A 27,912-nucleotide genomic window follows, 5' to 3' on the forward strand; every position below is an offset into this window, starting at 1 on the left:
TTTCATAAACCGTTGTTAAATTATTAATTTTTAAAATTTACGTGTTGGTGGTATTATACTGTGAGAATATTGCTGAGTCGTATCATAGTGCTTTTAAAAGAAATTAATTTGTATGTGTACATGGGCGCACATGCACGCATATGCGTGTATTTTAAAATAATTTAAATGTGGTTATTTTTTAATATCCCCTTATTAAGATTATTTTTATCTAAACATTTCAATCTATATTGAAATTACTTTTTTATTTTCTTCAATTATCTTCTTCAATATTGAAAACACAATTATTTTTTTTTTAGAACTACATTGTGATATATAAAATCTAAGCAACGTTCTCACGTATAAATTGAAATGATAATGCTAATACCAGCAGCATGGTATGGTAAATTTCGAAAATTAATAGCTTAATAGCGCTTTATGAAAAAAATATATATAGATAATATTTTGAATAGGCAATATTAGCTACAAAAATGTAAAATAATAAAATATAAAGTTCTATATAAAAATTTAATTGTAATCTTCACAGAATTCTTCAATTATTTCGATACTATAGAATTTTAATTTGAAACATTGTTTTGTAATTCTGATATTTTTTACAGAAATAATTATGTATAGATAAATATATATATAAACAGATATTGTATTTTTAATTCTAATAAAATCAAATATAAAGTACAAAATGAAAGAGATATGAAAGATCATAACGTTTCATTCGAATTAGTAATCATGATTACTTTCTCAACTGCAATCGCAACGATTTTATAATTAATTTTATTTTTTTCATCTATATACCGAACTAAAGAATTTCTATATGCATCAATCATAGTCAATTTAATTTTTTGATAAGATTAAATTTCTTCCACATCTGAAATTAACTATTGCAATAAATCAAAGAATTATTACATAAAAAAAAATTATTAAATAATTTAACGGAAAAAAAGAATAATTTAATATTTAAATTATAAAGAATAATTATTTATATTCGTAATTATTAGCATTAATAATATTAAAAGGGCTTATTTAAAAATATAAATCAACTATTTTAACAATATTTTAGAAAAATATATTTAAAATATAAAAAACATTACAAAATTATATACAAAATTGTCATTGAAATATAATAATTTATAAAATTAATAGTTTATTAATCTTCATCTACATCTGTGATAGGCAAACCAGCACATTCACTGTGTCTTATTCCAAAAGAATACATAGGTTGTCGTCTTCCAGTATTATATAGAGGATAATATCTTGGACCTGGACTTAATTCTAATTCTGCTAAGTGAGTCCTCCATTTTAAGCTAAATGCTGGAGCACTGCGTTTTACAAGATCAGTTCGAATATTTCTATAAGCTGCTGGACCAGGACCAACATCTTCTTCTTTAATTCTATGAATTCCAGCTCTAGTGAAATACATAAAACATATTTTGATTATTATTTTTATTATTATTTATTGTTATTTAACAGTCAATATATTCATCAATATATCGACCATTACATAAAGTTATAAGAATTATAAGAAGTATGATACAAATATGTACATTCATTATTTATTATTTATAAAAAATTTTAGAAATAAAGTTATATTACTTGAAATTATTAGAAATAATGTGATAATTATAAAATTATAATAATTATTATTATTAAATCTTAATCGTAAATAATTATAAAATCTTCAAAGTTAGTATAATTGATAGACAAATGTAAAATTATAAATGTAGGAGAACAAAAAAAATAAGAAAATGAATTTGTGCTAATAGTAATCGAAAGAATAAATGTACTAATAGATAAGTAAAAAAAAATAATTTCAAAAATAAAAAAAAATTTCTTTTAAATTCAAACACTGTGATTCTTTAATATAAAAAGTATTTTTATTTATATATATAGAATGTTTATAAAAATGTGAAACTAATAGATTCTACACATAAAAAAATTCATATAAGACATATTTAAAAAATTATAAAAAATTCATTGGATAAAATAGTGATAGAATAAAAACTTATCTAAGTCCTTGCATAATTAAAATTCTGATAAGTATATGATAAATAACTTATTTTTTAGATACCAACTAATTATTGTGAAATTTTATTATAATAATATATATTGTTCATGAGCAATAAATGCTCATGAGATTTATGTTTATTCAAAAAAATTCTTCGCTTGAAAATCTTTTTTTATTATTATCAGTTCCCGAATCTAAGCCTAAAAAAGTGACATTTCCTGATGAAGATATTGTAATTTTTGAGAAGAGTTTAGTTGATTACAATTATATATTTTTGAGATAGCTCAGCCTGATTGAAGCGCAATATGATCTTAAGCCCAAAATACATCTCGTGACATATTTTAGACATGACTGACTCAATATCATTTTATATTCGGGGAAATCTATAATAAACATATACTGCTCAACCTATAATTATCACCATATCTTTGTGCGGCAATGCTGACTATCAGTTTAGTTTAAAGAATTTTTCTCTAACTTGAATATATCGCAAATGAGGATGCTGACTGCGATTTTATTGGTTATCATGTCTTACTAAGAAACCATGATTCTCTCTGACTTGTAACTATCCATCACGTTGGACACGATCATCTATCATGATATTGATTCAACTCTTGTATAAACATGCGAACAAGTCAGAAATGGAAATAATTCGAAAATTTAAATATCTGTATTTCTTATAAATATTTATAATTAGAATAATTCTATACATGTTCTATAAGTTTAATTAAAATCAATAATTCAAAATTTGAATCTATTATTGTTTCTGAATTATTGAAATGATGTATCATATGCAAATATGCATTATGCATTATTCAAAAAATTCAATTTATTTATGATGAAAGCATTTATAGCATTAGTATTTTTAAAAATTAATTCGATATCACAAAGATTTTCTATATATACAAATCATTAACAGAAATAATATTTCTTTAAAATTCTAATTAAATTTTATATGATATATAATTAATGCAATATGGAAAAATCACATCGAACATCGAATTTGAAAATTGATTAATGTTTTTAAAATTTTTTTAAAACTTTACATATTTTTAAATATCTCAAATATCGGTTAATTTTAATCTATCATAATTCACTTATTCAAGATGAAAATATTTTGTAAATGGAAATAAAAATGTCTTATTTTTAAAAATTTTTAACTTGGTTATTTAGCTACTAAGAAGAACAAATTTAAAAGAATCATCAAAAGCAATTAACTCATACTGTTTTATCATCCAACAATTTATAATAAAAACTAAATTTTAATGAAATTGAGCATTGAATGAGGATAAAAAATTAATTTTAGATAGAAAAAATCAACAAGCAATAAAAAGTTAAAGATCATCTTTGTCACAGTTATCGTTTGTCACAGGGAAATAAATGAATTATGAAAATGATACTAAAATAAACATAGCATATGTAAATGATGTAATAATAATATTTCTAAGCATAACAAAATGGAGAAAGCAAGGATCTCTGATAAAATAACTATATTGAATCATATAGCATTTTCGAAATTCGATAACGATATTTTGCAACTTTAAAAAAAAGGAATTTTCAATTTATAATATACTTGTATATATTTAAAATTATATAATATATATATATATATATATATATATATATATATATATATATATATATATATAAAATAAAAATATAATAATTTTTTATACTTCATATAGGAATTATTATTAAAAAAATTTTATTCAAATATAAAGAAATGTTCATTACTATTATTAAAAAATTTTAATAATACTTTTATTTTAATTATAAAAACTAAAACTGCTTTCACGACCATTTGTTACTGTAATTATAATTTTTTAATTATATTAATTTAAATAAATAACAAAAACAAAATATTTATCAAAATAAAGTAATATAATAAAATATAGTAAAACAATATTTATATGAACTCTATATGAACTTGTTTCATTTCAATCAAAATTTTTTTGATATCTTGGTTATTTGAACTTTATTTAAGCTTTTACTGTATAAACTATCATTGAACATTATTCCATTTATATGAATGTTTAAAATATATATAAATATTTAGGATATGTAATATATTACATGCTTTACAATAAATCTAGTTTTTATATATCAAGCTCTTATATGAGCGAATAATCATAGATAAAGAAAGAAAAATAGATAGATTCTTACATAAACAATTTTTGTCCAATTTGTTCTTTGATATTCATATAAATAAAGTTTTATCATAATTTATATTTTAAAATATTTAAAAATATAATGTATATTACTAATAGCGATATAATTAAATTTAAAATTATAAATTTGTTCTATTAATATATAATTTAAAATTATTATATTAATAAAACAAATAAGCACTATATTTAATTTCTAAATGTATTTCAATTTTAAAAACAACTTTTAGCAGATAGATAATTTTTAATATTTACAAATTACTTATTCATAAAGATTATATGCTATTATAAGACATAAGTACAAGATACATTAAATTATCAAAATTTAATTCATCACATAATCATAAAAGTTTTAATATCTAATATTTAATAAAATTTTTAATTTACGTACATAGAAAAGGCACCTTGAGCTACTTTGTCAGGAATTTTTGGTCCTATACAAGTTGGCAAGATATATGCATTTGGACCAGGTCCAATATCATCATACTTTATTCTACTTCTAGACTTAATACTGTAAGCAGGAGCTCTAATTTTGTGATTCATTGGTGGACACAGTTCTGGATAATGTGCTCCTGGTCCTGGTCCGAGATCTCTTACTAAATAAATAAATATAATAATGTAAATAATATCATTTATGAGTTTATATTTTTTTATATTGATTTTATATTGTCATTTTGATTATTTTATGACAATCTCTAATCTTGAAAAATTTGACGGGCAAGATTCGTTCAAAAGTTATGAAGTATTAAAATTTCTGTAGGTATATAGAAAAAGATATCCTTAATAGATTCATTTATGTATTATAATAAATATACATTTTTAATAAATATAAAATATTTGTAAGAAAAGGAGATCCTTGAAAAAAGAATTCTTCAGAAGTACTAATTTAATATAAACTTAATCTTATTTACTTTAAACAATCTCCAATTAACATTCGTCGCCATGTCACCTATAAAGTAGATTAAATTAAGTTGGATCTACAGAGCCATTCTCTTCGTTAATTTTGATGCAGTTCAAAATTCTGATATATTCAGGACATCAGTTCTCGTATATGAGAATGAACTTAAAAGCTTTAACTACAAGGATTGCAAACAGTTTGGACTGTTAATATATGATTTTAAGATTGGATGATATTGTACTTGACGACACAGTGGTGAAAATTTCGAAAAAAGATATTAAGTATTGATCTGGATTTAACTTATATAAATAATAAATTACGCGCGAAAATACCCAATATGTATTTCAATATTCTCTGAATATATATATATAGATCATTATTAGGATTTTAATCTTTAAAATTCCGATATTACTTCGCTTTTCTTTTCAGAAAGAAGAGATATTCATAAAAATAATTTTTTCCATATAAAAAAAAAGATTATGTTAAATTAGAAATTTAGATTAGATTAAATATTTTTACAAGTTTTAACTTTAAATGTTTAAATTATATTGATCATAAGTTGTAAGTATAAATATCACAAGAAAAATATAAAAAAAATATAAAGCACGAATAATATTAACATTCTATCGTATTTTTGCATATAGAACATAAATTTTAATATTATAATTTTATATTTAATGTTATTATAATTTTAATGTTATAACTTTCGAATCGTCAAATTTTTCAAGATCGAAATATTCAGAACAATAAACTTAATAATATATAAGATGAAGCACGTAAAATAATCTGAATACCTTGATTATTATTGTTATAAGTTTGTCTGGCATATTTTTTTTAAATTAATAACAACAGAAATATTCAAATGATCTGTTTTAAATGTCTTATCCTGTATATTAAAAATAAAGTCATAAATTTAAACTTAAAAAATTACCATATTTTACGTAATAAATGTATTTATATAAAAATGTTTCGTTATATACAAAGTATTTACAAAAATGCAAGACACTTTTGAAAAATGAATTTTAAATAAAACGATGAAAAAAGTTCTTATAGATAAAAACTTACAAGAAAAATTAGATTTGCAAAAAAGATTAAGAAACCCAGAAATTAAAAAAATTATGCAACTTCGCATATAAATGAAATAAATCATCTATAATATAATTCTATTTTTTTTTTGATGTCAACATTCGATTTTAAAATATGAAATTAAAAAAAAATTTAAGAATTTTTTATTCGAAAAATTTTAGAAATAGTGAAATATATTTTGAAAAAAAATTTAAACTTATATCATTTTATTGTATTTATTAAACTGCGTAAAAATTTTTTTTGAAAAATCTAATCTATTTTCAAGTTATTTCTTATTGCTACTTCTATTTCTCAAAAAATGTTTTTATTATATTTCTGGACTCTTTTTTCATGTCTATAAATAACTTATATGTTAAAATTTTTTTTTAAATAAATAAAATTATTTTTTAAAATTTCTATTTTAATAATTTTTTTTAATAAATTGATTTTATGATCCAAAAATTTATTTTTAATTTATACATATAAATTATTCATAATTAAAATAAATTTAATTACATTTAGTAACAATTTTTATGAATAAAATAAATATTTAAATATATCTTGTTATTCTATATTTTTAATTAGTATATAAAATATGTTAATAAATAATAAAAATATTATAATTAGTATATAATAATAATATATAATAATATTCCTCATAGAAATTTGAAATACAAATATTTGTCATCATATACATAGTATGAAAGATAATACTTTACTTTGATACTGTCTTTTCACTTTTAAAATAACAGAAATCTATAGGATTTTAAAATTCGTCGAAATATATATTTGCTTTTTAACCAAGTATATTGAAAAAGATTTTTTAATCTGGAAAAAGAAAATCTAATTGAATAGTAGCATATTTTTACTGCCAATTACAAAGATAAGGGATTGAAGATTCATCTTTGGTTTAAACTTTTTAAATATCTTTTATTTTATTATCAATTATTCTTAAATATTTCACGAAAAAGAAAATTCTAAATTTTTTTATAAAGATAATTTTATCCCTTAAAACCGATGAACGATTGTTGACACCAAAGAAAAATAAGAGTTCTATTAGAAACATTTTTTTTACACGAAATTTCATTATTTTTTTTAATTTCCGAATTGCTTAGATAGAATAAAATATAACTATATCGTATAAAATATAACTATAATGTACTTATGTTGTTTTAAAAAAGAAAATTTTATCGTTTTTAATTATGCAAATTTTATTTTATTTTAAACAATTTACAATAAATTCCGTAATATTTGATGTTGTATAATTACAAAACATTTCATTTAAAATTATATATATTTTTTTTATAGACAAACTTGCTTTTTAAAATTATTCTTACATATAGAATAATAATTCTTGAATCAATTTATCACAATTAATATTATTATATTTTATAAATTCCACAGATTATTGAATAATAATAAAGTAAATCAGTAAGTAAAAAATCAATTGACAAATTCTTATTTCATTTAGATTTAATTTCTTATTTGAAGAAAAATAATAATAAATAAATAATTAAATCAGAATATATATTAATTATACGAATCAATATTGTATGAATTAGTTTCACGTATTCACAAAAAATGCGTATATATATGCGTATATACAATTTTTTTTATACATATATGCCTAGAATATATATTATAAATTCATTAATTTTTTTTTATATTTTTATCTATAATATATATTATCGAACGAACTGAAACCAGAATAAAATATTATTGTTTCGATAATGATTGAAAATTATTGAATTAAATTTTTGTATTTTAACATATAAAAATATAAGATTCAATTTTTTGAAATATTACTATTTCATTTTTTCATTTTATCTATCCTTTTTTTTTCTAATGTTAAAATTGTGTACATTTATTAGCAATTGTAACTATTTTAATAACATATCATCGAATTTAGAATTTGATAAAATAATATATTTAAATACATAAAATATATAAAATTCAAATAAAATTAATTAAATTTTAAAATAGGATTTTAATTAAATAATCTTCAAACATCTTATTAAGCAATCATCAAATCTAAAAAACTAAGTAATAAATGATAATTAAAATAATTTTTATTTAAGGAAATTAATGAATAAAAAAATTCTTAATACGCAATAATAATGTGGTAAAAAAAGTACAATTCTTTTACAAATTTTTAGTGAATATAAACTATGGTATTAATATGATCAAAATGTAAATATTGAATTTCGATTATTTTTTTTTTTTGTTTAATAATCTTATATCAAAATAAAAAACATTGAATAAAAAATAACAAATGAAAGACAAAGATTTTTTAATTAATATTAATTTGTGAAATTTAAATTGATTTAAATATTATGACATTTTTTTATATGTGAAAATAATTAAAAGAAGCAAGCATTTGTGTGTAGTAAAACACAAATTCAACTTTTCTAATGCAAAATTTTATAATTTGTTTTTTTCAAATAAGTAGATTGAATATTATTCAACTTTTGAATTTAAATAAATGTTTATACGATTTATCTTTCGATTTAAATAAATATATTGTTTATATATATATATATAATATTACATATATTCTGGAATTCGTTATAATTTATTCGAGATAAGTTTTTGTTAAAGAGAAATTACACAATATATTGTATATTACATTGAAATTTAGAAATAGTTATTCATATATTTAAAAAGATATTAATATATTTATTTTTTGAAAAATTCTATTATATCTCGCAATCACAATATTGTTGCATAGCAACTGTATACTCTCAGTTCACCATTGTCTTTTATTTAATTCAAACTTAAAGTCTTTTATTTAAACAAGCTTAAAATATAAATTATTAAAATATATTATTTTATAATTTGTTAATTAAGTCTTAAGAACATATATACTTTATATATATATATATTTATATGCTGCATATAACTTTTTTCTATATTTTGATATTTAAAATCCCTCCAAATATATCCAATTATTATTTTTATTGTTAATTAATTTTTACTTCAAGTCAATTTTATCACATATAAACCTTTGCTTACAACTTTAAATTTATAGTATATGTATATATGTATGCTAAATTATATATGTATATAATATATTATTCTAAAGCCGGATTCATATTATATAATAAAATACTTTATATGGTATAAATGAAATAACATTAAAAAAATAAAAAGCAAAATTTTATATAACATAATACATAACATTTCTTCTATTATATAGCAATTCACACAAAAAAAAGCAATAAAATAAAATATAATTTATTATATAATAGATAAAAATCATATGAAATGATTTTCTTTTATTCATATTTTTCTTATTATATGAATGATGAATTTTACAAAATTAAACTAATAATTTTATACTAATAATTTTTTCATATGGTAATTCAGAAATCAAATATTTTAGATAATAATAATAATGATTGATATTAATATAAAAAAATGTAAAAAAATATACAATTTCATTTAAAAACACAAAGTTAATTTTTATATAATATTATATAATTATGTTCAATTATAAAAAAAATAATATGAAATAATATAATATAATAAAGTCTTCTTTTATATTATATAACTTTTGTATGAAATATTTTTTTATACAATAAAAATTTATAAGTTATTTGAAATGACCGTATTAATATCCTAATCAGAAATATAAAATATAATAATGTTTTTATTTTGAAATCATTTTTCTCATATTAGTCTTTATTTTTAAATTAATGAATTTTTCTACAGCATTTAGCACACAAAAAAAATTTTAGGATATTTATTATATTTTTCTTATAATTTCTATTTTTTCAAGAAAATAAAAAGCAAATAATAAATATTAATGTAAAATTATGTTTTATTTATTATTATTTATTTAAAAAAAATTATTAAGTATTATGTTGGACGTATAAAAATATTAGTGAAAGTACACTTTTTGATCTCGACATCTCGAAATATATTCAAATATGTTCATATTCAAAATATTAAAAAAAAAAGAATTCTTTTTAATATATTTTTTTAATATATCTTCTTAAAAGAAGATTTTAAAGACCTAATTATTATTTATCATTCTCATCATTCATCATTCTCAAGAGGAGCAAATAATGTCTAATAACATAGGTTTTAACATATGCAGATTTTATCAATCGATATAAAATTTTTTATTATTTTGGTTTTATGTCATAGTCTTTTACGAATATACGATATGTTTAATAATTTCGTAATTCTATTTACATTAGATGCAAATAGAGAAATTGATTTATATATTAGCTCAAAATTATTATTAATATTAATTAATTTTATAAATACAAACGAGGTTAAATGATAATAAATTAATTATTTCAATATTTTCAAAAAATATATTCATATATTTTCAATATTTATTTAATATTGAATATAGAAAACGTTATTATTGAACATGTATCTTTAACAATGTTTACTTATTATTTAAATGTAGAAATAATAAATGTACATTTCATCTATTTTATTAACAATGTTTACTTTTGCATTTATAATTTAATAATTTGTTAATAATTTGTTAATAATAATTCTGTATTAACTTAAACTAAAGCATTATTTCTAAATAAATCTCTTTATTTATATTCAAGGAAGAAATTTACGATATTCGATTTTCATGAATGGTAAAAATAATTTTACATTAATTCATTCACAATATCCAATACTTGTAAATGATAAAACTCGATTTTATATTAAAAGCATTATTTGCAGGATTTATATTGATTGGACATTTTTTGACAAATTCTTTTTTTTTTTTTGACAAATTCTATAAACCTTTAAACTTAAGTTTTAGACTTTTCTTTATATATTGTATAAAGTAATACTATTATAACGCGGTTACAATTTAACACAAATTTTAATAATGTAATATTCATATAACACAATTTTGACATATGAATTGATATGAAATTATTTGTTTATTTTATAAATAAGTATATAAGAAAAATGTTATGTTATTTGTTATTTAACAATTTTTTTCTGTTAATAAATCATATTGAATAGTTATTTGAAATTATATAATACACTACACATGTAATGCAATTTTATAAAAGATATTATAAAAGACATAATATATAATAATATAATATATAAATAAGTTATAATAATTTGTTTTGTAATATAATTTATTATAAATTATAATTTTAATTATTAATTATAATAATTTTAAATTATTAAATTATAATATTTTGTTATATTTTAAAATATATTAAAAAATTATAATATGTTTTCTAATTTGTTTTTAAAAATATATTAATATTATATAGTAAATAATTTAGGAACATAAGAAAAAAAATATATTATATGACAATTGTTTTGAAATATATTATATTTCTTTGGAATATAATTATATATTATGCAATAAATGTATTATTCTAACATATACATTAGCATGCACATATAATGCACAGAATTCAATGTATTATATCAAAGTTTTTTAATAATAACTCGGAAACTAATAAAGAATATTTATAACTTATTCTTTGATACTATATTATATTACATTACATTATATATATATACGCAATATAAATTATATACAATATATAAATTAAAATATATACAACATATAAATTATATTTTTTAAATTAACAATACCTATTATTTTATTATTGATAAAAGAAATTATTAATGAATATGATAATATGGTAAATTTTACTTTATGTTGATTAAAATAAACAAAATTAAACAAAAATATCATTATATTTTATATCACAAATTAATTAAAAATATATTAATTTTTAAATAATACATATTTTGAAAATTAATTTAAAATCGATAATCAAATTAATCATAAAAAACAAATAATTTTTACACATTTTTTTATATTATAAAGAGTTTTCAAAATGTTGAAAAAAAAAAATTTTTTATCCCTAATTTTGAAGATTATTTTTAATTTCTAAGTATGAATGATTGTCAATAAAAAAAAATATAAATCAAATATTTTTGGAAAATAATTATATCTTTTACTTCATTAAAATTTCAATAAAATCGATTATTAAAATTTGAAAAAATTCCATATAAAAACAAAATCTCATTCTTCATTTCTTTTCATCTGATAATAAACTACTTATAACTTAAATTATATTATTTATAATTCGAAAAATAAGTTTCAACTAATATTTTTAAATTATTTTTATGTTAATTTTAATTTTTAAAATCGATTTTTAAAATCTCCAATGAATATTAATTTTTTGCTTTTAATAGAAGTAATCAATAAAAATATATGTAAAGAATAAATATTTATAAATAAATATTTGCATATTGAATTTACAATGAATTATTTTTTAACACTAACTACCAAAACACGCTCAAATTGATCGTGTTCAAACTTTTTCATATATTTAAAATTCATATTAAACTTTATAACTTTTTCTAAAATATGCATACAATATATTTTTCAGTATTTACTTTTAGTTTTTTTTTCTATCCAAGAAATATTTGTACTTTGTCTTACCTACCGAAACGGTAGAAATAAGTATACAAGAATTGTCGATAGATTTGTCGATAGATTGTTAATAATGAAATCCATACAATTTTCTTATTGTTTAATAATTATTTATTATATTTTTACAATTAAAATAATGATAAGCATGTGTCAAAAATAATTTCAATTAAAATTTTAATATGAAATTTTAATCTTAAACTTCTGTTTCAAAACTAGCTATTAATAATTAACTTTCACTATAATTGATAATTGATGGTTAATAATTGATTAATTAAATAATCACATTTTTAACGATTAATTTTATTGATTGAACAAATCAATTATATATTTTTTTTTAATTATTGATGAATCATAATCTAACTATAAATTTTTAATTGATTGATGCACAACTCTGCCCTCTAGTATTCACAAACTATGTAACACAAATATACATTGACTGCTAAATCTATATATTATTTTATTTTATGTTTATATTTTATACAAGAAAAAAGAAACATTTTTTGTTGTTTTATACAGAAAAATTACTATCACATAAAGAGCAAAAGAAAAGTATTTAATCATATCAAGTATTTGGTTTAAATAGTTTTATAATTAAATTTTTTCCAATTGATAATAGTTAATGAAAAAAGTGTATAATAACTAAGAAACATATATTTATAACTTTAAACATTCATAAAGTTATCACATCTACACAATGTGGTATTTGATAGATCCTGATGGTATTATTTTTTAATTATAATAATAAATCAATTATAAATTACAATATTATTTAACAAATTTTATGCTATGAATATGAATATTTATATTACAGGAGATTATATCTATTTAAAAGTAGATAGAGAAATTATATTTGGTAGAAAAAAAGGTGATATAATCTTGAAAAATGATGAATCAATCAGCAGATTACATGCTTCTATTCGCATCAAGATTAAAGAAGTTATAAGGGTATTTTTAAAAAAAATATATTATTTATATAATTGCAAAAAATATAAGCATTATTTATTAAAAACATTATTTTAATAAAAATAATTTTTCAGGAAGATAAAATAACATCTACATGTATAATAACAGATTTACAATCAAAGTATGGTACATTTATCTTCCGTGAATATGAAATGATAGAAGTAACTCAAGATGGATATAATCTACAACACAAAGATAAAATAAGATTTGGTTTGCAAGATAATTTATTTACGTAAAGCTTCAATTTTTATTTTTTTTCTTTAAAAGCTTCAAACAAGTTTTATGGAAGAAATTTATATATTAGGGTGGTATATGTACCTTTAATAACATTGGTATCTACCTTAAATCAAGATGATAGAAAAAAACTTGAACGTTTGATGGATGAAATTGATGGTGCTGTTTTATATGATTGGTTAAGCATATGTACACATTTAACAGTATCGAAAGCTAAATTAACTGAAAAGGTTTTTCTTTAAAAATTCTATCATATTTAATTATCTTATTTGCGAATTAAATTTATATTAATTTGGATAACAAAATAGGTTACTTGTGCTATGGCTTATGCAATACCAATAATAACTATGGATTATTGGGATGCGGTTAAAATTGCAATAGACAATGGTCAAGATCTTCCAGAAATTGAAAGTTTTGTTCCACCAATTGGTGAATCATTAATTAATAAACAAAAATTATCTCTTTTCCCAAATATAAAGAGAACAAAATTATTTAAAGACTTAATATTCATACATTTCAGTACAATTCAATTTAAAATATATAAAAAAATTATAAAAATGGCAGGTAAATAGCAAATTAAAATTAAAATATATAATTTATTTTATATTATTATTAAGAAATATATATTTTTTAGGTGGTACATCACATTTATACTCAAAAAAAAATTGGTCAGTGGAAGAACTTTGTGCTCCAAATATTGTTGTATTACAATATTCTGATAATGAATCGACACAATTAACACAAAATGTTTCATCTGAATATGATTTAATATGTAAGTTATTATTATATTTTACAATGTATAATAAAATAATTTTGAACTTATAATTAATTAATTTCTTTCTTCAGATAATGCATTACGAGCAGGTAAACGTAAAATGGTATCAGAAGCTGAAATACCTTTAGCTATATTACACTGTTCCCTACAAAAGTATTGCAATCCAGCATATAAATTTGGAAAACTGTTAAAAAGATTAAAATCAAAGTGTGACTCAGCTAAAGTTCTAAATCTTGATACACAAGATATAGTATCTAATGTGAAAATATTGCCAAAAATAATTTCTAATGTTTCAATAAACACAGATTTATCTATTGAAAAATCTAAACATACAATAAAAATTATTCCTGACTCATGTAATGATTTGAAAAGTCAAGAATTATTAAATGTAGATTTTAATGAAGAATCTATCAAAGAAGTAAAATATAATAAATTACAATATATAAAAGAAACAAACAATACTTTTAATGATTCTAATATTCCAATAAAAACAAATTTGAATATCCAAAATCATATGATAAAAATTATTCCTGACTCTGAATCATGTAATAACTCAAAAAGTCAAGAATTATTAAATGTAGATTTTAATAAACAATCTGTCAAAGAAGTAAAATGTAATGAATCACATTGCATAAAAGAAACAAAAAATACTTCCGATGATAATAAAATATTCATGAAAACAACAGATTTAAATATCCAAGATCATAAATGTATAACAAGAATTATTTCTGAATCATCAGATGATAATAGTCAAGAATCATCAAGTGAGGATTTTAATAATACATCTATAAAGGAGTTAAAATGTAATAAACTACAATGTATAGGAAAAGAAATAAAAGATATTTTTAATGACACTCCAACAATAGATAAAAATATAAAAATAATGCAATCTAAACAAAATATAGTTAATAATCCTGAAACAAATCAAAATATTATTTCTGAATCATCATCTTTTTTAAATATACTATCAAAAAGTACACAACTTTTTACAAATGAAAATTTACAGACAAAAAAAAATGAAAATATACAAAAATTTGAAGAATTTAAAGATTCAGTAATCAATAAAAAAATTAAGTTAAATGAAGTAAATTCTAAAAGAGAAGATTTTCTAAGAAATTCTGAATTAAAAGAAACTAAATCAAATATAAATAATTGTCAAAATTCTACCCAAATTCTTACAGATATTAAATCTGATGATATATTTGAAATAAATAATTCAAAAGATGAAAATATGGAAGTACAAGTTGTAAACTTGCCATGCAAAGATCATTTTTATACAGATATAAATGATAAAAATTGTAAAATACAAACATTAGAAGAAAATCGAAAAAGATCTAAGAAAACATGTAAAAATTTTAATGAATCTGATATTGATGAAGAATTCACTGTATCTATTAAAAAAAAGTCATGTGTAGAAAATTCAAATGTAGAATTAATTACGTTCAATGTAAGTTTTCTACATAAATATAAATGTAACTTTTATGAATATAAATGAACTTAATTTTTTTTATTATAATTTCATTATAAATATGCAATTTTTATTTTAAAATTTTAGGAAGAACAAAAAAATTCTAACATTTTAACAAATTTTCATTCATCATTTCTCCGAAATCATTTCCATGGTAAAACATTTAAAAAGGTAAATTATAAAACATTCAGATAACCTTATAGAAATGATTTTAAAGACATTAATATATCTTTTATTTATTTAGGTTTATAACTTAATACCTAAGAAAAGGATAACTTTAGATGATATGTATGTATGGAATAAATGTGATATTACAAATATTTAATAAGATATTTCAAAATATTAGAATTATATATAGAAATTAAAAAAGAAATTACAAATAATATTATTTTTAGTATTATGCATAATATAATTTTTAGTTCAAGTTAATTTATTCTTGATTCTTTATTAAAATAGTTTTATGAATAAAAAATTTTTGTATTAAATAATATTTTTTTTATTTATGATACATATGATACATATATTTATTTAATTAAATACTCTCTATATTTTATAGTATATTTTATATTTCAAATATGTATTAAAAAATCATTTTGAAGAAAATTTAAATAAAATTTGAAAATTAATAATAATAATATATACACACAAAATTAATGTATAAATATAAAATATAATATAATTAATATAAAATATTTGTCTATTTAAAAAAGAATACTTTTATTTTTACAGTGAATAATACTAATACTATATTATTGTTTAGGTAATTTATTTTTAGATACTATTTTATATATTAATTATTACATTTGATATTAATTTTATATAGGATAAATTATAAAGTAATAAGTTTATAAAAATTGGTGTCAAATTTCAGAAATGTGTAATATTCATTAAAACAAGCAAAAAAATTCTAATAAATATAAATCCAAAAACTATTAGTTTCGAAATTATTAAATTTTTGTTATTTTAAATTTATAATAACAGCACGAAAGTATCTGGAACTAATCCAAACAAATATCAATTGTATTAGTATTATATAAATAGACATAAATATTAATAATGCTTAATTCTAAAATGATGAACGTGCGCTTCATTTCGATTATAAATGAAATGGTAATATTAGAGAAACAAAATATTTATATCGAAAAACGAATTATACGTGTTCAAGTTATAAGATATTCATCAAAATTTAAAAGAAATGTTAATTTCAATCTATACTAAGAGAAACATATTAAATAAGTAATAAAATTGATTTATTACAAAGTTTTATTTTAAACGATTAAGAACAAAGTTTATATGATAATGAAAGTTTATTTATCACTGAATGAATGTACGAATCAGACAAATTTTAAAATGTTTTTGTTAATTCGAAGTTCAAAAGATTCAAAATTAATAACGTTTCTTTAGTCTGAATTATTCAATTGGTTCAAATGTTAAAATTATTCTGATTTTTCCTCAAATTTTATAAATGTTTGTGTTTTTTAAAATCTTCATATTTATCTAAGAAAATGTTTGGCATATATGATATATAAATGGTCAATAATACGGAAGACCAACCTAAAATTAGATTGGAAGATTGTCGTCTACAGAATTCATTCCCAAGAAAATTGATTCTCAAGTGTTTATAATAAATTTTTTCGAATATAAAATATTGATAGTTATTGAGACTGATATGATTGCAAAATCTCAAGATTATACTTTTATATTTTTTACGTTTCAGCTATGCCAAAGTGTTTCTAAGAAATATATAATTTCAATTCTTTTAAAAATAGTAATGTTTTTAATCACTCGATATCTTATTATCTTTTATTATCTTAACAAATATTAAAGAAGAATAATTTCGAAAATGTAAAAGATCAATTAGATCTTCTTTAAAACACTTTTGTATAAAATTGAAGAGAATTTCGATACAAATTATCGAAAAGCTTCAAAAAAATATTGTAAATCATTGTATCATATGGAAAATTATGCATAATCAATTATTTTCTTGCAATAGCTTGAAATCTGTTTCTTAGTAATTCTCGGGCAAGGCTTAGTTTCTAAAATAATGTAAATCCACAGTTTTTATGTTATATTTTTTTTTTACTAATGAAACTATTTCTTATAAAAAATAATATCAATAATTTTCAATATATCTGATCAGATAAAAAGCAATTGTTCAACTATTGAAGTTTTTAATTAATTTTGGCACTTTTATTTCGTTAATCTAAATGACTAAATTGATTGAAATAGTTGATTTTACTATTGAAAAGAAATTCTATTGTATTTTGTCTAGAAAGAAGAAAGAAGAGACCATTCCTCTATTCCATAATTTTATTATGGTCCCAAAATCTGAATATTTAAATAATGGACATAATCATCATAATAAACTCATAAATAAAATTCACATAATTCTTACTTCTAAACTTACAATTTGAATACTTGAATATAAAAATATAATTGTATTTAAAGAAACTAATGATATGATAAGCGATAATATTTTTTTTTCTTTATTTTATCCTATCCTATCATATATATTATTGTTTTTTCCCGTTTTTCTCGAAAAATAATGTAAATAATAAATAGTAATAATGTAATATTAATATAATTTAATTAATAATGTAAATAGTAAATAATGTAATAATAAAACATCAGTTATAATATGCTTAAATTCATTTTTCAAATAGTAAATGAAGCTCTAAAAATCTTAAAATACTTCAAAATATAAAACAAATATTAAAAGTTAAAATCATAATTATCTAAACATAATAGATTTTATACAAGAATAAAAGAATCATATTAATAGTCAAATATGAAAAATATAAAAAAATTGAATGCCAATTAAATAAAATTCAACCAGTGGAAATTATATAACAGAAAAATCATTTGATCATTTGGCAATCAATATAATAATAATAAGACCATTTTGAATTGAATGTATATCTATATTAAATCCAGAATGATTTATCAAAATATCATCTCGCAAAAACAATTTTTAATTTTTTTCTATGAGGCAATAACTATAGCAACAATTTTGACAAAAATTTTTATGTGGAATTCCAAAGTCTTTTTTTTGGATTAAGGATCTGATTTTATTATATTAGCTAATTAAAAATTTAAGTAATCTTTTTAAAACAAAATATATATCCATTATTTTCTATGATTCAGGAATAAACAGTATATTGGAAAAATATCTTCTAACAAAGACTAATATATCATATTAATATATCAAATCAAATCAGATAGACTGGAATGTTTTGTTATTTACAATATTTCAATTTATTAGATATATCTTATTAATTTCTTTAATTTTAATTACCTTCATCTATTATATAAGACTTGGAAGTTCTGTTATCTATGATACATAAAATCATTACAATATAGATTAAAATTTCATTTAATAAAATATGATAGAATTCTAAAATCAAAAATAAAGAACAATATAATAGAAAACAATATTACTTAATAAATTTTAAATTTTAAATTATTTTAAATTTAATCAATATGTTATAACAAATATATTGTTTATTTAAATATGTATATTTGTATTTTCACCCATAAAATATAAAAATAATAAATTAAACAACATTTGAATGAAATTATAATGATCAATAAATAATTATAAAAAAAAATTTATAATAAATACTAAATATGAGATTTATATTGCTATTATTTTAATTTCAATCATTCTAATGTTACATGATATTTTTCGCTCTAATTTTTTTTATTTTGCATTCTGTGGATCCAAAAAATGAATTGTTCGATAAATATAATTACTATAATTATATGTAATATTAATAAATAATTATTAATTCATCCTTTATATATTTATTCTATATATATTATATAGATGCATGATATATTTATAAAAACAGTATATAAATAACAGTCGCATACTAAATGCATCATCATATATATACATTATCATAGATATATACGTACAGACAAAATTCAATAAATATATATCAAAAAATATCAAAAAATTTTTATTAATATTTCAGGAATTAATAAATATTTAAAGCTAAAAATTTTATATACAGAGTCTGCATTCTATCTGCTCAATTTTTTTTAAATTTCAAAAAACTAGACAAAATTTAAAATAAAATTTTGAAAAATAAAAATATTGATTTTAAGAATGAAAAATAAAGAAAAATAATTATTAACTAAGAATTAAATTAAAAAAAAAAATAATTATATAACTAATTTTTTAACAGTTTCTAACATTTATTTTTAAGAATGATTATTAGGAAAGCGAAAAAGATTATTTATATATTATATATACTTATATATTTTAAATTTAATAAAATTAGAAAAACTATTATATTTTGAATTTCTGTACATAACATCATAAATGATATTGAAATTTTTATTATAGTTTCGGTAAATAAAATATATACGATATAATATGCGGTATACAAAATTTTACAAAATATTTACAAAACATAAATAAAAAAAATAAAGAATGAAAATACGTCATAATTACCTTTATTGATTAATTTTCATTATTATCAAACGACATATATATGCATTTTATGCACATTTGCATTTCTTCATATAATTAAATGTTATAGTTAAATCAAACATTTAAATTATTTTCATTAGATTAAGAAAAAAAGAATTTGAAAAATGCATATATGATTTTAGAATATATATTTAATAACAAAAGTTTTATTATCATTATGAATGTTATTTCAAGATCATGTTAGTTTTTTAGATATTAAAATTTTTTTATTTTTTAATATAATGTTAATAAACTTTAAGTTTAACAATTTTTATAATAATTACACATAATAATATATAGTATTATATATATCAATTTTAAAATATTATCAAATTCAACACTCTAAAATAACATTTCTTAATTGATTTAATATAATTAATATAACAGCCATTCAGCTTTAATTTCTAAATTATATTAATAACGATAATTGATATTAAAATTGATATCAATATCAAATCTGTCGATATTTATTAATAAATTTTGATTCAGTATCGATACAAAGTTTTAGATATTTAATATCATTTTTCTAATATTTTATTGTTTTCATTGTGAAATGGCTGCATATACTGACGAAAAAATGTTACTAAAATTTTAAACAATAAAAATATATGTATATTACTTTTTGATTTTTTGAATCAAATATTATAACTAGAGTAAAATAAAAGTATAAAAATAATTTGAAATAAATTAGATAATATTTGAAGTTAAGAAAAATTCAATTTTAAAGACATATAAAAAAAAATCACAAAATTTTTATTATTTTTTAATATTTTTATATCAATATTTAGTTCATTTTTGACTCGAATGACATATTGAAGTCATTTCTGCATAATATTTATATACATGTATAATATATATTTCAATAATTTTCAGTTTTAATAATGTATTGTTATTTATTTTATAATTTTGTTTAATCTTATTAAATTATATTTTAATAATAAACTTTAGTTGATTGAATTTTTATTTGTATATTATGTTCATATCAAAACAAATTCCTTATTTGAATTAATTAACAATTCCATAATTATCAATCTTGAATAATGAAGAGTTACAGTAAATTTTAATGCTTAAAGTTCAATGTAAAATATGTAAAACATTTAATGAATTTTTTAATTTCAATTCTTTTAAATATATTTCAATTTCATTTTTTAAGCTTAATTATTATATATTATTTAGGAAACTAATATTAATAACATGTATAAATTTTGCATTTTTTAATAATTGTTCAAATTCTTCTTCGTATAATACATCAGATATTTATTCAGATTTGATATTTTTTTCTATTCTGACATATGATAAAGACAATATTTAGCAGCATTTTCATGGATTTCATGGATTTCATTAATATTAAAATATATCGCGAATATATATTTTTAAAAATATTTATAAATATTTTTTTACTAAAATTATTTGAATTAAAAATTATTTTCAAATAATTTTGATTTTCCATATTACTTATTATTATTATAGCAAATTTATTATTTAATTTATTCATTTTTATAATATAATAAATTTTATATAAATCTCTTATCAATAACTTTTCTTATCTAATTTTGCAGCTATTATAATTTTAATTAATTCATTAATTTTATTTCATGTTATTGAAAATTTTAAATCTTTATTATCTATTTGATTGTAATATTTTTTTATTTCATACATTCGCTCGCATACGTAATTTTGAATTCCATTTTGTATTACAATCAAATATTGCATTTTTCCAAACATTTATTTATATAAATTTTACAAGTATAATACATAATATTTTCGCAATTATTTTTATTTTTTTTTAATTTTTACTTCATTTTTATTTAAAAAATCGCATATATTGTATATTTAATAAATCAGTAACTAAAATATATGGCATATGATATATAATGATCTAATAATACTAAAATCTATTTTTAATTTAAAATTTCGAAATATTTAATATCATTTATATTTTCTTTTTTTATATATGTTAATATATAAAATATTATATATAAAATAATATATATAATATATATTATATATGTAAAATTGAATATATATGTCAAGAAAAGAATGTTCCATGTACGTTGCAGCGTTAATTTCAAAATATATAATTAATTTATTTATTTTAATACTTTGTTATAAATTATTGATATCTTTTATATCTTTTTTATCTTTTTTCTATAATGATTTTGTAAAAAAATGTATACATATACAATGCAGTTTCAATAAATAGTAATATCAATTATAAAAAATTTGATATAAAAATCAATTTTAACCTTCAAAAAGCGATATAGAACTGAAAAAAAAATTATAATTGATTCTTCATAACAATTATATCTGTTTTAATCAAATTATAAAATAATATATAATAGTTTTAACCAATCATTTTCGAAATCGATTTAAATTCCGATTCTTCAGTATAAAATATAACTTTACTGATTTATAATAGAAGGAATATAATAATAAGCAATAGAGCAAAACAAATTTGATAATGCCATTTATACGATGGTATAACATACAGCATATTAATACATAGAAAATAAATATATTCATAGATAGAGCTATTAAATATTGAGAAAAAATAGTTGCCAATAATATATAATATATAAACTAATAGATTAGAATATTACTTTTCTCCGATTCTCTTATATTACTATAATATACATGATAATCATTTTGTTTCGATATTTAATAATACTACTAATATTATAGAATTTTCTTCCGAATTTCTGTATAACAGAGAATGTAAACATAGAATATATAACATCGGTGTGAATATATAACATAATAATACTTATTATTAACTAAAGATAGTATGAATATTATGAAATCTTAACTTAAATTTAGTTAATATATATATATAGAAAAATGTTAGTTGGAATAATTATCTACTATCTTTGATAATATATATTTCAAAATCATTAATTAACAAATTTATATAATATTTAATTATGAAATATGAATCCAGCTTAAAATATTTTGCTATTTAATAAAATTCATAATATTTATTTGTTATAATGTATGTATATATATTATATACATATTTAATAAATATAAATGTATTTAAAAATGTACTTACTTTTAAATGCTTCTCGACCAGCTATTGTATATGCTGGTGAGCTATCTACTCCATAATTTGTTAATTTTGATATATTATACTGTGGTCCAGGTCCAATACTTGGTACCTGAATTTCTGTCCGAGGTCTTATAGTATATGCTGGACCTCTTGGTCGAGATAAACAATGACCTTCATATCCAACTAAAGTCTGTAATTTATATATAGGAGCAGGACCTACACACGTGTATATAAAATTTTATTATATGCATATATTTTAATTAAATTGAATTAATATAAAAATATTATTAATTTATAGTTTTTAATTATTATTTTAATTAATAATAATTATTATAATTGAAAATTATTCGCATTATTTTAATAACATTTTATAACATTTAAAATATTAGATTAAGTTTTAAATTATTTCCGTTTTTTCTTTTACATTTATTTTTCTTAATATATTTTAAAATTTACTATATTTTTATTAATTTTATCATAATCTTATAATATTCATATAGTTAATATTTATAGTCATATACATAATTTTTAAATATTCACATAATTATTTGATAATTGTAGATTATCTTTTTTATTTTTTATTAATAAAAAAATTTAAATAAATGTACAAAATTTCAAAAGACACATATGATGAATATAAATCTAAATCTAAATTTTAAATAAAACTATATTTTTAATAGTTAATAATTACAATATATATTTTCTAATTCATCATAATATTTATATTTATTTAAATTCCTAAAAAAATTGTTGAATGTTCAGAAATTATTATTTTTCTTTTTTTAAATTATTATTTATACTTATTATTATTTATACTTATTTTTCTATTTAAAAGAATAATCATAAATATCAATATAAAAGTTTATTATGTATCTAAATAATATTTTTATTTCAAAAATTTTATTGATAATTTTATTGACAATTTAAATAATCCTAGCCTTCATATTATTTATTTATATTAGACATTAATTAAAAATAATAGATTAATCTTCTGGTTAAATTTTATTTTTAAGAAACTCGACACAGAAAAATAAAAAAATATTAAATCTATTGATTTACATGATAAATTTTTTCTATAATAATGAGGAAACATATTAAGCATTTACTGAAAATAAGAATCTCATTATAATCAATATTCATTATCTATAATATATTGAATGAAACATTTTTTAGATTTGTTATATAAATTTTTAAATTTATTGATAAAATAAAATCATTATGGCAATAATTGAATTGATTTTAAAAAAAGTTTTATAGACTTTTAACAAAGAAAAAATTTAAATAGTCGTAAATAATTTAAATGAACTATATGATTTCAAATGAAAAATATATTACTTATAATATATACTTATATTTAAATTTATTTATTATTATATATTTGCATAATATCTTTGGAAGATTAATTCTAGAGAAAATATATTCAAAAGAAATACAAAAATTAATATAAAAATGTTATTTGAAGTTTATTTATTAAGTTACAAATAATTTATCTTTGATTAATAAAGTAAAATAGGAATAGGGTATAAGTATAGTGGGAAGAAAATTCACTAAAAAAAGTGAAAATCAATTTTTCAAATTTTCAAATAAATAAAATGATTAATTAAATGATTAAAAAGATGTTTACTACATTTAAAAAATTTTTAATAGCTTCTATTTTTATATCAATAAATCTTTAAAATAATTTAAATTTAAATAAATAAAAGAATAAAGCCATTTAAATAAAATAATAATTTTAAATAATTGAAAGTCTTTTAAAACAAAATAAAGTAATTATAAATTGATTGATATTGATATTTTCCAAGCAATATCTTATGCAATTTTTATAAAAATATATATTTTTAAATAAAGTCTCAATATATAAATAAAAATAATATCTTTGGTTCTTTTTAAGAACTATATATATATTATGAATGAAGTTAAATTTGTAAAATAAAAAATATATATAAATTTTTAAAAATTTTTAAAATTTTTAAAAATAAAAAATATATATAGAAAATTAGAAATAATCAACTTAGAAATAAATAACATATCTATCTACTTAATAAATAGATGTGTTAAATAAATAAACCAAACTATGTGAAAAGAATGATGATAAGATATATAATAAAAGAAATAGAATATTTAATATATCTAATAGAATATTAGATTAAAATTTGTGATACAACAAAAGTTCAAACTATAATATTAATACAGTTTTATGCAAATTTATAACAAATAATAATTATAATAAATTTATAATAATATAAAATTTATATAATTTATATATGCAAATATTAATGCAAATCTAAATTTATTTATAACTAAAGATAGAAGATTTTAAATTTCAAAATCTTAAAATTTTAACCTTTTGAAATGTTTCAAAATATTCCGAGTTTTAAGAACTTAATTGTAATTCAAAACTTCAAAATGTAAATAAATAGTAATTCTTATAAAGAATATACAAAAATATTTTAATGATATAAATTTATTTTTATTTAATTAATAATAATTCAATTGTAAGAAAAGAAATATATAGAAAGGAACTAGACAGCAGGAAAAAATATATGTTTATATATATATATATATATAAATATAAAAATAATATCTAATAAGATAGTACATTGTGATGTTATTTCGATAATACATTATATATATATTATTAAGTTATCGATTATTATTATTGATTGAATTATCGATTATTACTTGTCCAAACGCGTTTTCTAATCCTTAATATCCCACATCATTACATAAAATAAAATCACTCTTTTAAAAGGAAATCGATAAGAATTGAAATTTTCATTGAAATAACCAATAAAATATTTCACTAATTTACTTTGGTGATTCATAATTTAAATAATTTATAATTAAATAATTTAAATAATTATTCTTACAACTTATTAATTTTGTTAATTTTGTATCCATTCATTTTGATGGCTTATATAATTGACTTTATATTTTAATTATAAAATTAATTTAATTAATACGAATCTATTATAATTGTTCATATGAAAAAAACATAAAATGTAATTTTTTCTAAGATTATTTTTATTGATTAAAACTTTAATTTCATTTTATTTTTACATTATTAAAATGAATATGAGTTAGAAAATTTTCATAAAATTTGTGAAATTTAAAGATAGATACTTTTTGAAAAAAGAAAGAAAAAAAATATTTCAAATTTCGAAAGTTTCAATTTTAAAAATTTCGAAATCTCATAAAGTTTCGAATTTGAGTTCTGTATATCTAGAAATCAAATTTTAATCTATCTCAATTTTTTTTCTATATTATATATAAAATATATAAAATTATAGCTTTATAATTATTTATAATTATTTATAATCGATATGTGTATTTATCCAATTTTTATTTTTTTTTATATTTCTGCTTAGAATCGATCTTCCAAAGATTTTTTATTCTTGTTATTTATGTATGTTATAAATTATAATTATAGAAAAAAGAAATTTCGCAATGTATAAAATATACAATTATTAATTATAAAATATATATGCAATTGCTAAATTAAAATCTTAAAGTATCAATAAGTCAATAGAAAAATAATAAAATATTTAAAATAGTTATAAAATAGTTAAAAAAAAATTGAATAATAAAATCAATTCATAAAAATAGATAAATAACTTTAAAAAATCAATGTACTTCATTTTCTATAACTACAAATCATCATTTTATTTTTCTGTCTTATAAATTTATTAATCATAATCTAAATACAAAACATCTAACAAAAATCAAAACACTTGCATTAACTATTAATTGGACATCTATTAACTTATTGTATATTTTACTATGTTAAATTAATCATTCATTTAAATAATATAAATAAAACTCATATAAAATTAATATATATAATCATTAATAAATACAAAAACATGAATTATTAAATATAATTATGAAAAATATAATTAAGTATAAATATTAGAAATTTTATTTTATTGATATGAACATGATTATTTTATGATAACATTTTCGTATGAGTATCTATATTTCGTACAAAAATCTTACCTTTTATCATACAACTTAACAACTTTGGTTCATTTTCTTTATTGTCCATTTTTATGATGAAGAAAAAATATAATAATAACAAATACAAAAAATGATACAAAAATAGGACATAACATAAAAAATAAAAACTATTAATAATCTGAAATTTGAATGAAAGAAATATAAAAACCATATTCAGAGTAATAAAATTTTTCATTCATTAATTATTATAGCAATTCATATAATAAATTTGACAAAATTAAAATTAAAAATAATATATAATATATTTTTTAAACTAACATTCTTTTTATTTTAATTTATATATACTAATATAATTTAGTATATACTTCTTCATGGAAAAAAATTTATATTGATTATAATGTTACAAAATATTATCGATTCTACTTAAAAAAGTTAAAT

At 17.6% G+C, this 27,912-nt stretch overlaps 2 protein-coding genes across 2 annotated transcripts; one reads left to right on the top strand and one right to left on the bottom strand.

Moving 5' to 3' along the window:
• Window positions 1-1,037: 1,037 nt before the first annotated feature.
• On the bottom strand, window positions 1,038-27,847 carry LOC100866829 (ciliary microtubule associated protein 1B). The gene is made up of 4 exons (XM_086914569.1): window positions 27,514-27,847; window positions 23,521-23,733; window positions 4,556-4,760; window positions 1,038-1,400 (listed from the first exon to the last, which is right to left on the bottom strand). Exons 1-4 carry the CDS (start codon window positions 27,707-27,709, stop codon window positions 1,142-1,144), a joined length of 873 nt encoding a protein of 290 aa, XP_086770695.1. The 5' UTR covers window positions 27,710-27,847; the 3' UTR covers window positions 1,038-1,141.
• nbs (nibrin) lies at window positions 12,993-16,479 on the top strand. The gene is made up of 9 exons (XM_031919713.2): window positions 12,993-13,273; window positions 13,366-13,499; window positions 13,592-13,749; window positions 13,822-13,981; window positions 14,060-14,315; window positions 14,386-14,523; window positions 14,598-15,973; window positions 16,082-16,165; window positions 16,239-16,479. Exons 1-9 carry the CDS (start codon window positions 13,249-13,251, stop codon window positions 16,317-16,319), a joined length of 2,412 nt encoding a protein of 803 aa, XP_031775573.2. The 5' UTR covers window positions 12,993-13,248; the 3' UTR covers window positions 16,320-16,479.
• Window positions 27,848-27,912: the final 65 nt, after the last annotated feature.

This window comes from Apis florea, unplaced genomic scaffold, assembly GCF_048593485.1.
Source record: "Apis florea isolate Af1SG1 unplaced genomic scaffold, ASM4859348v1 contig_3696_pilon, whole genome shotgun sequence".
Taxonomy (NCBI): Eukaryota; Metazoa; Arthropoda; class Insecta; order Hymenoptera; family Apidae; genus Apis; species Apis florea.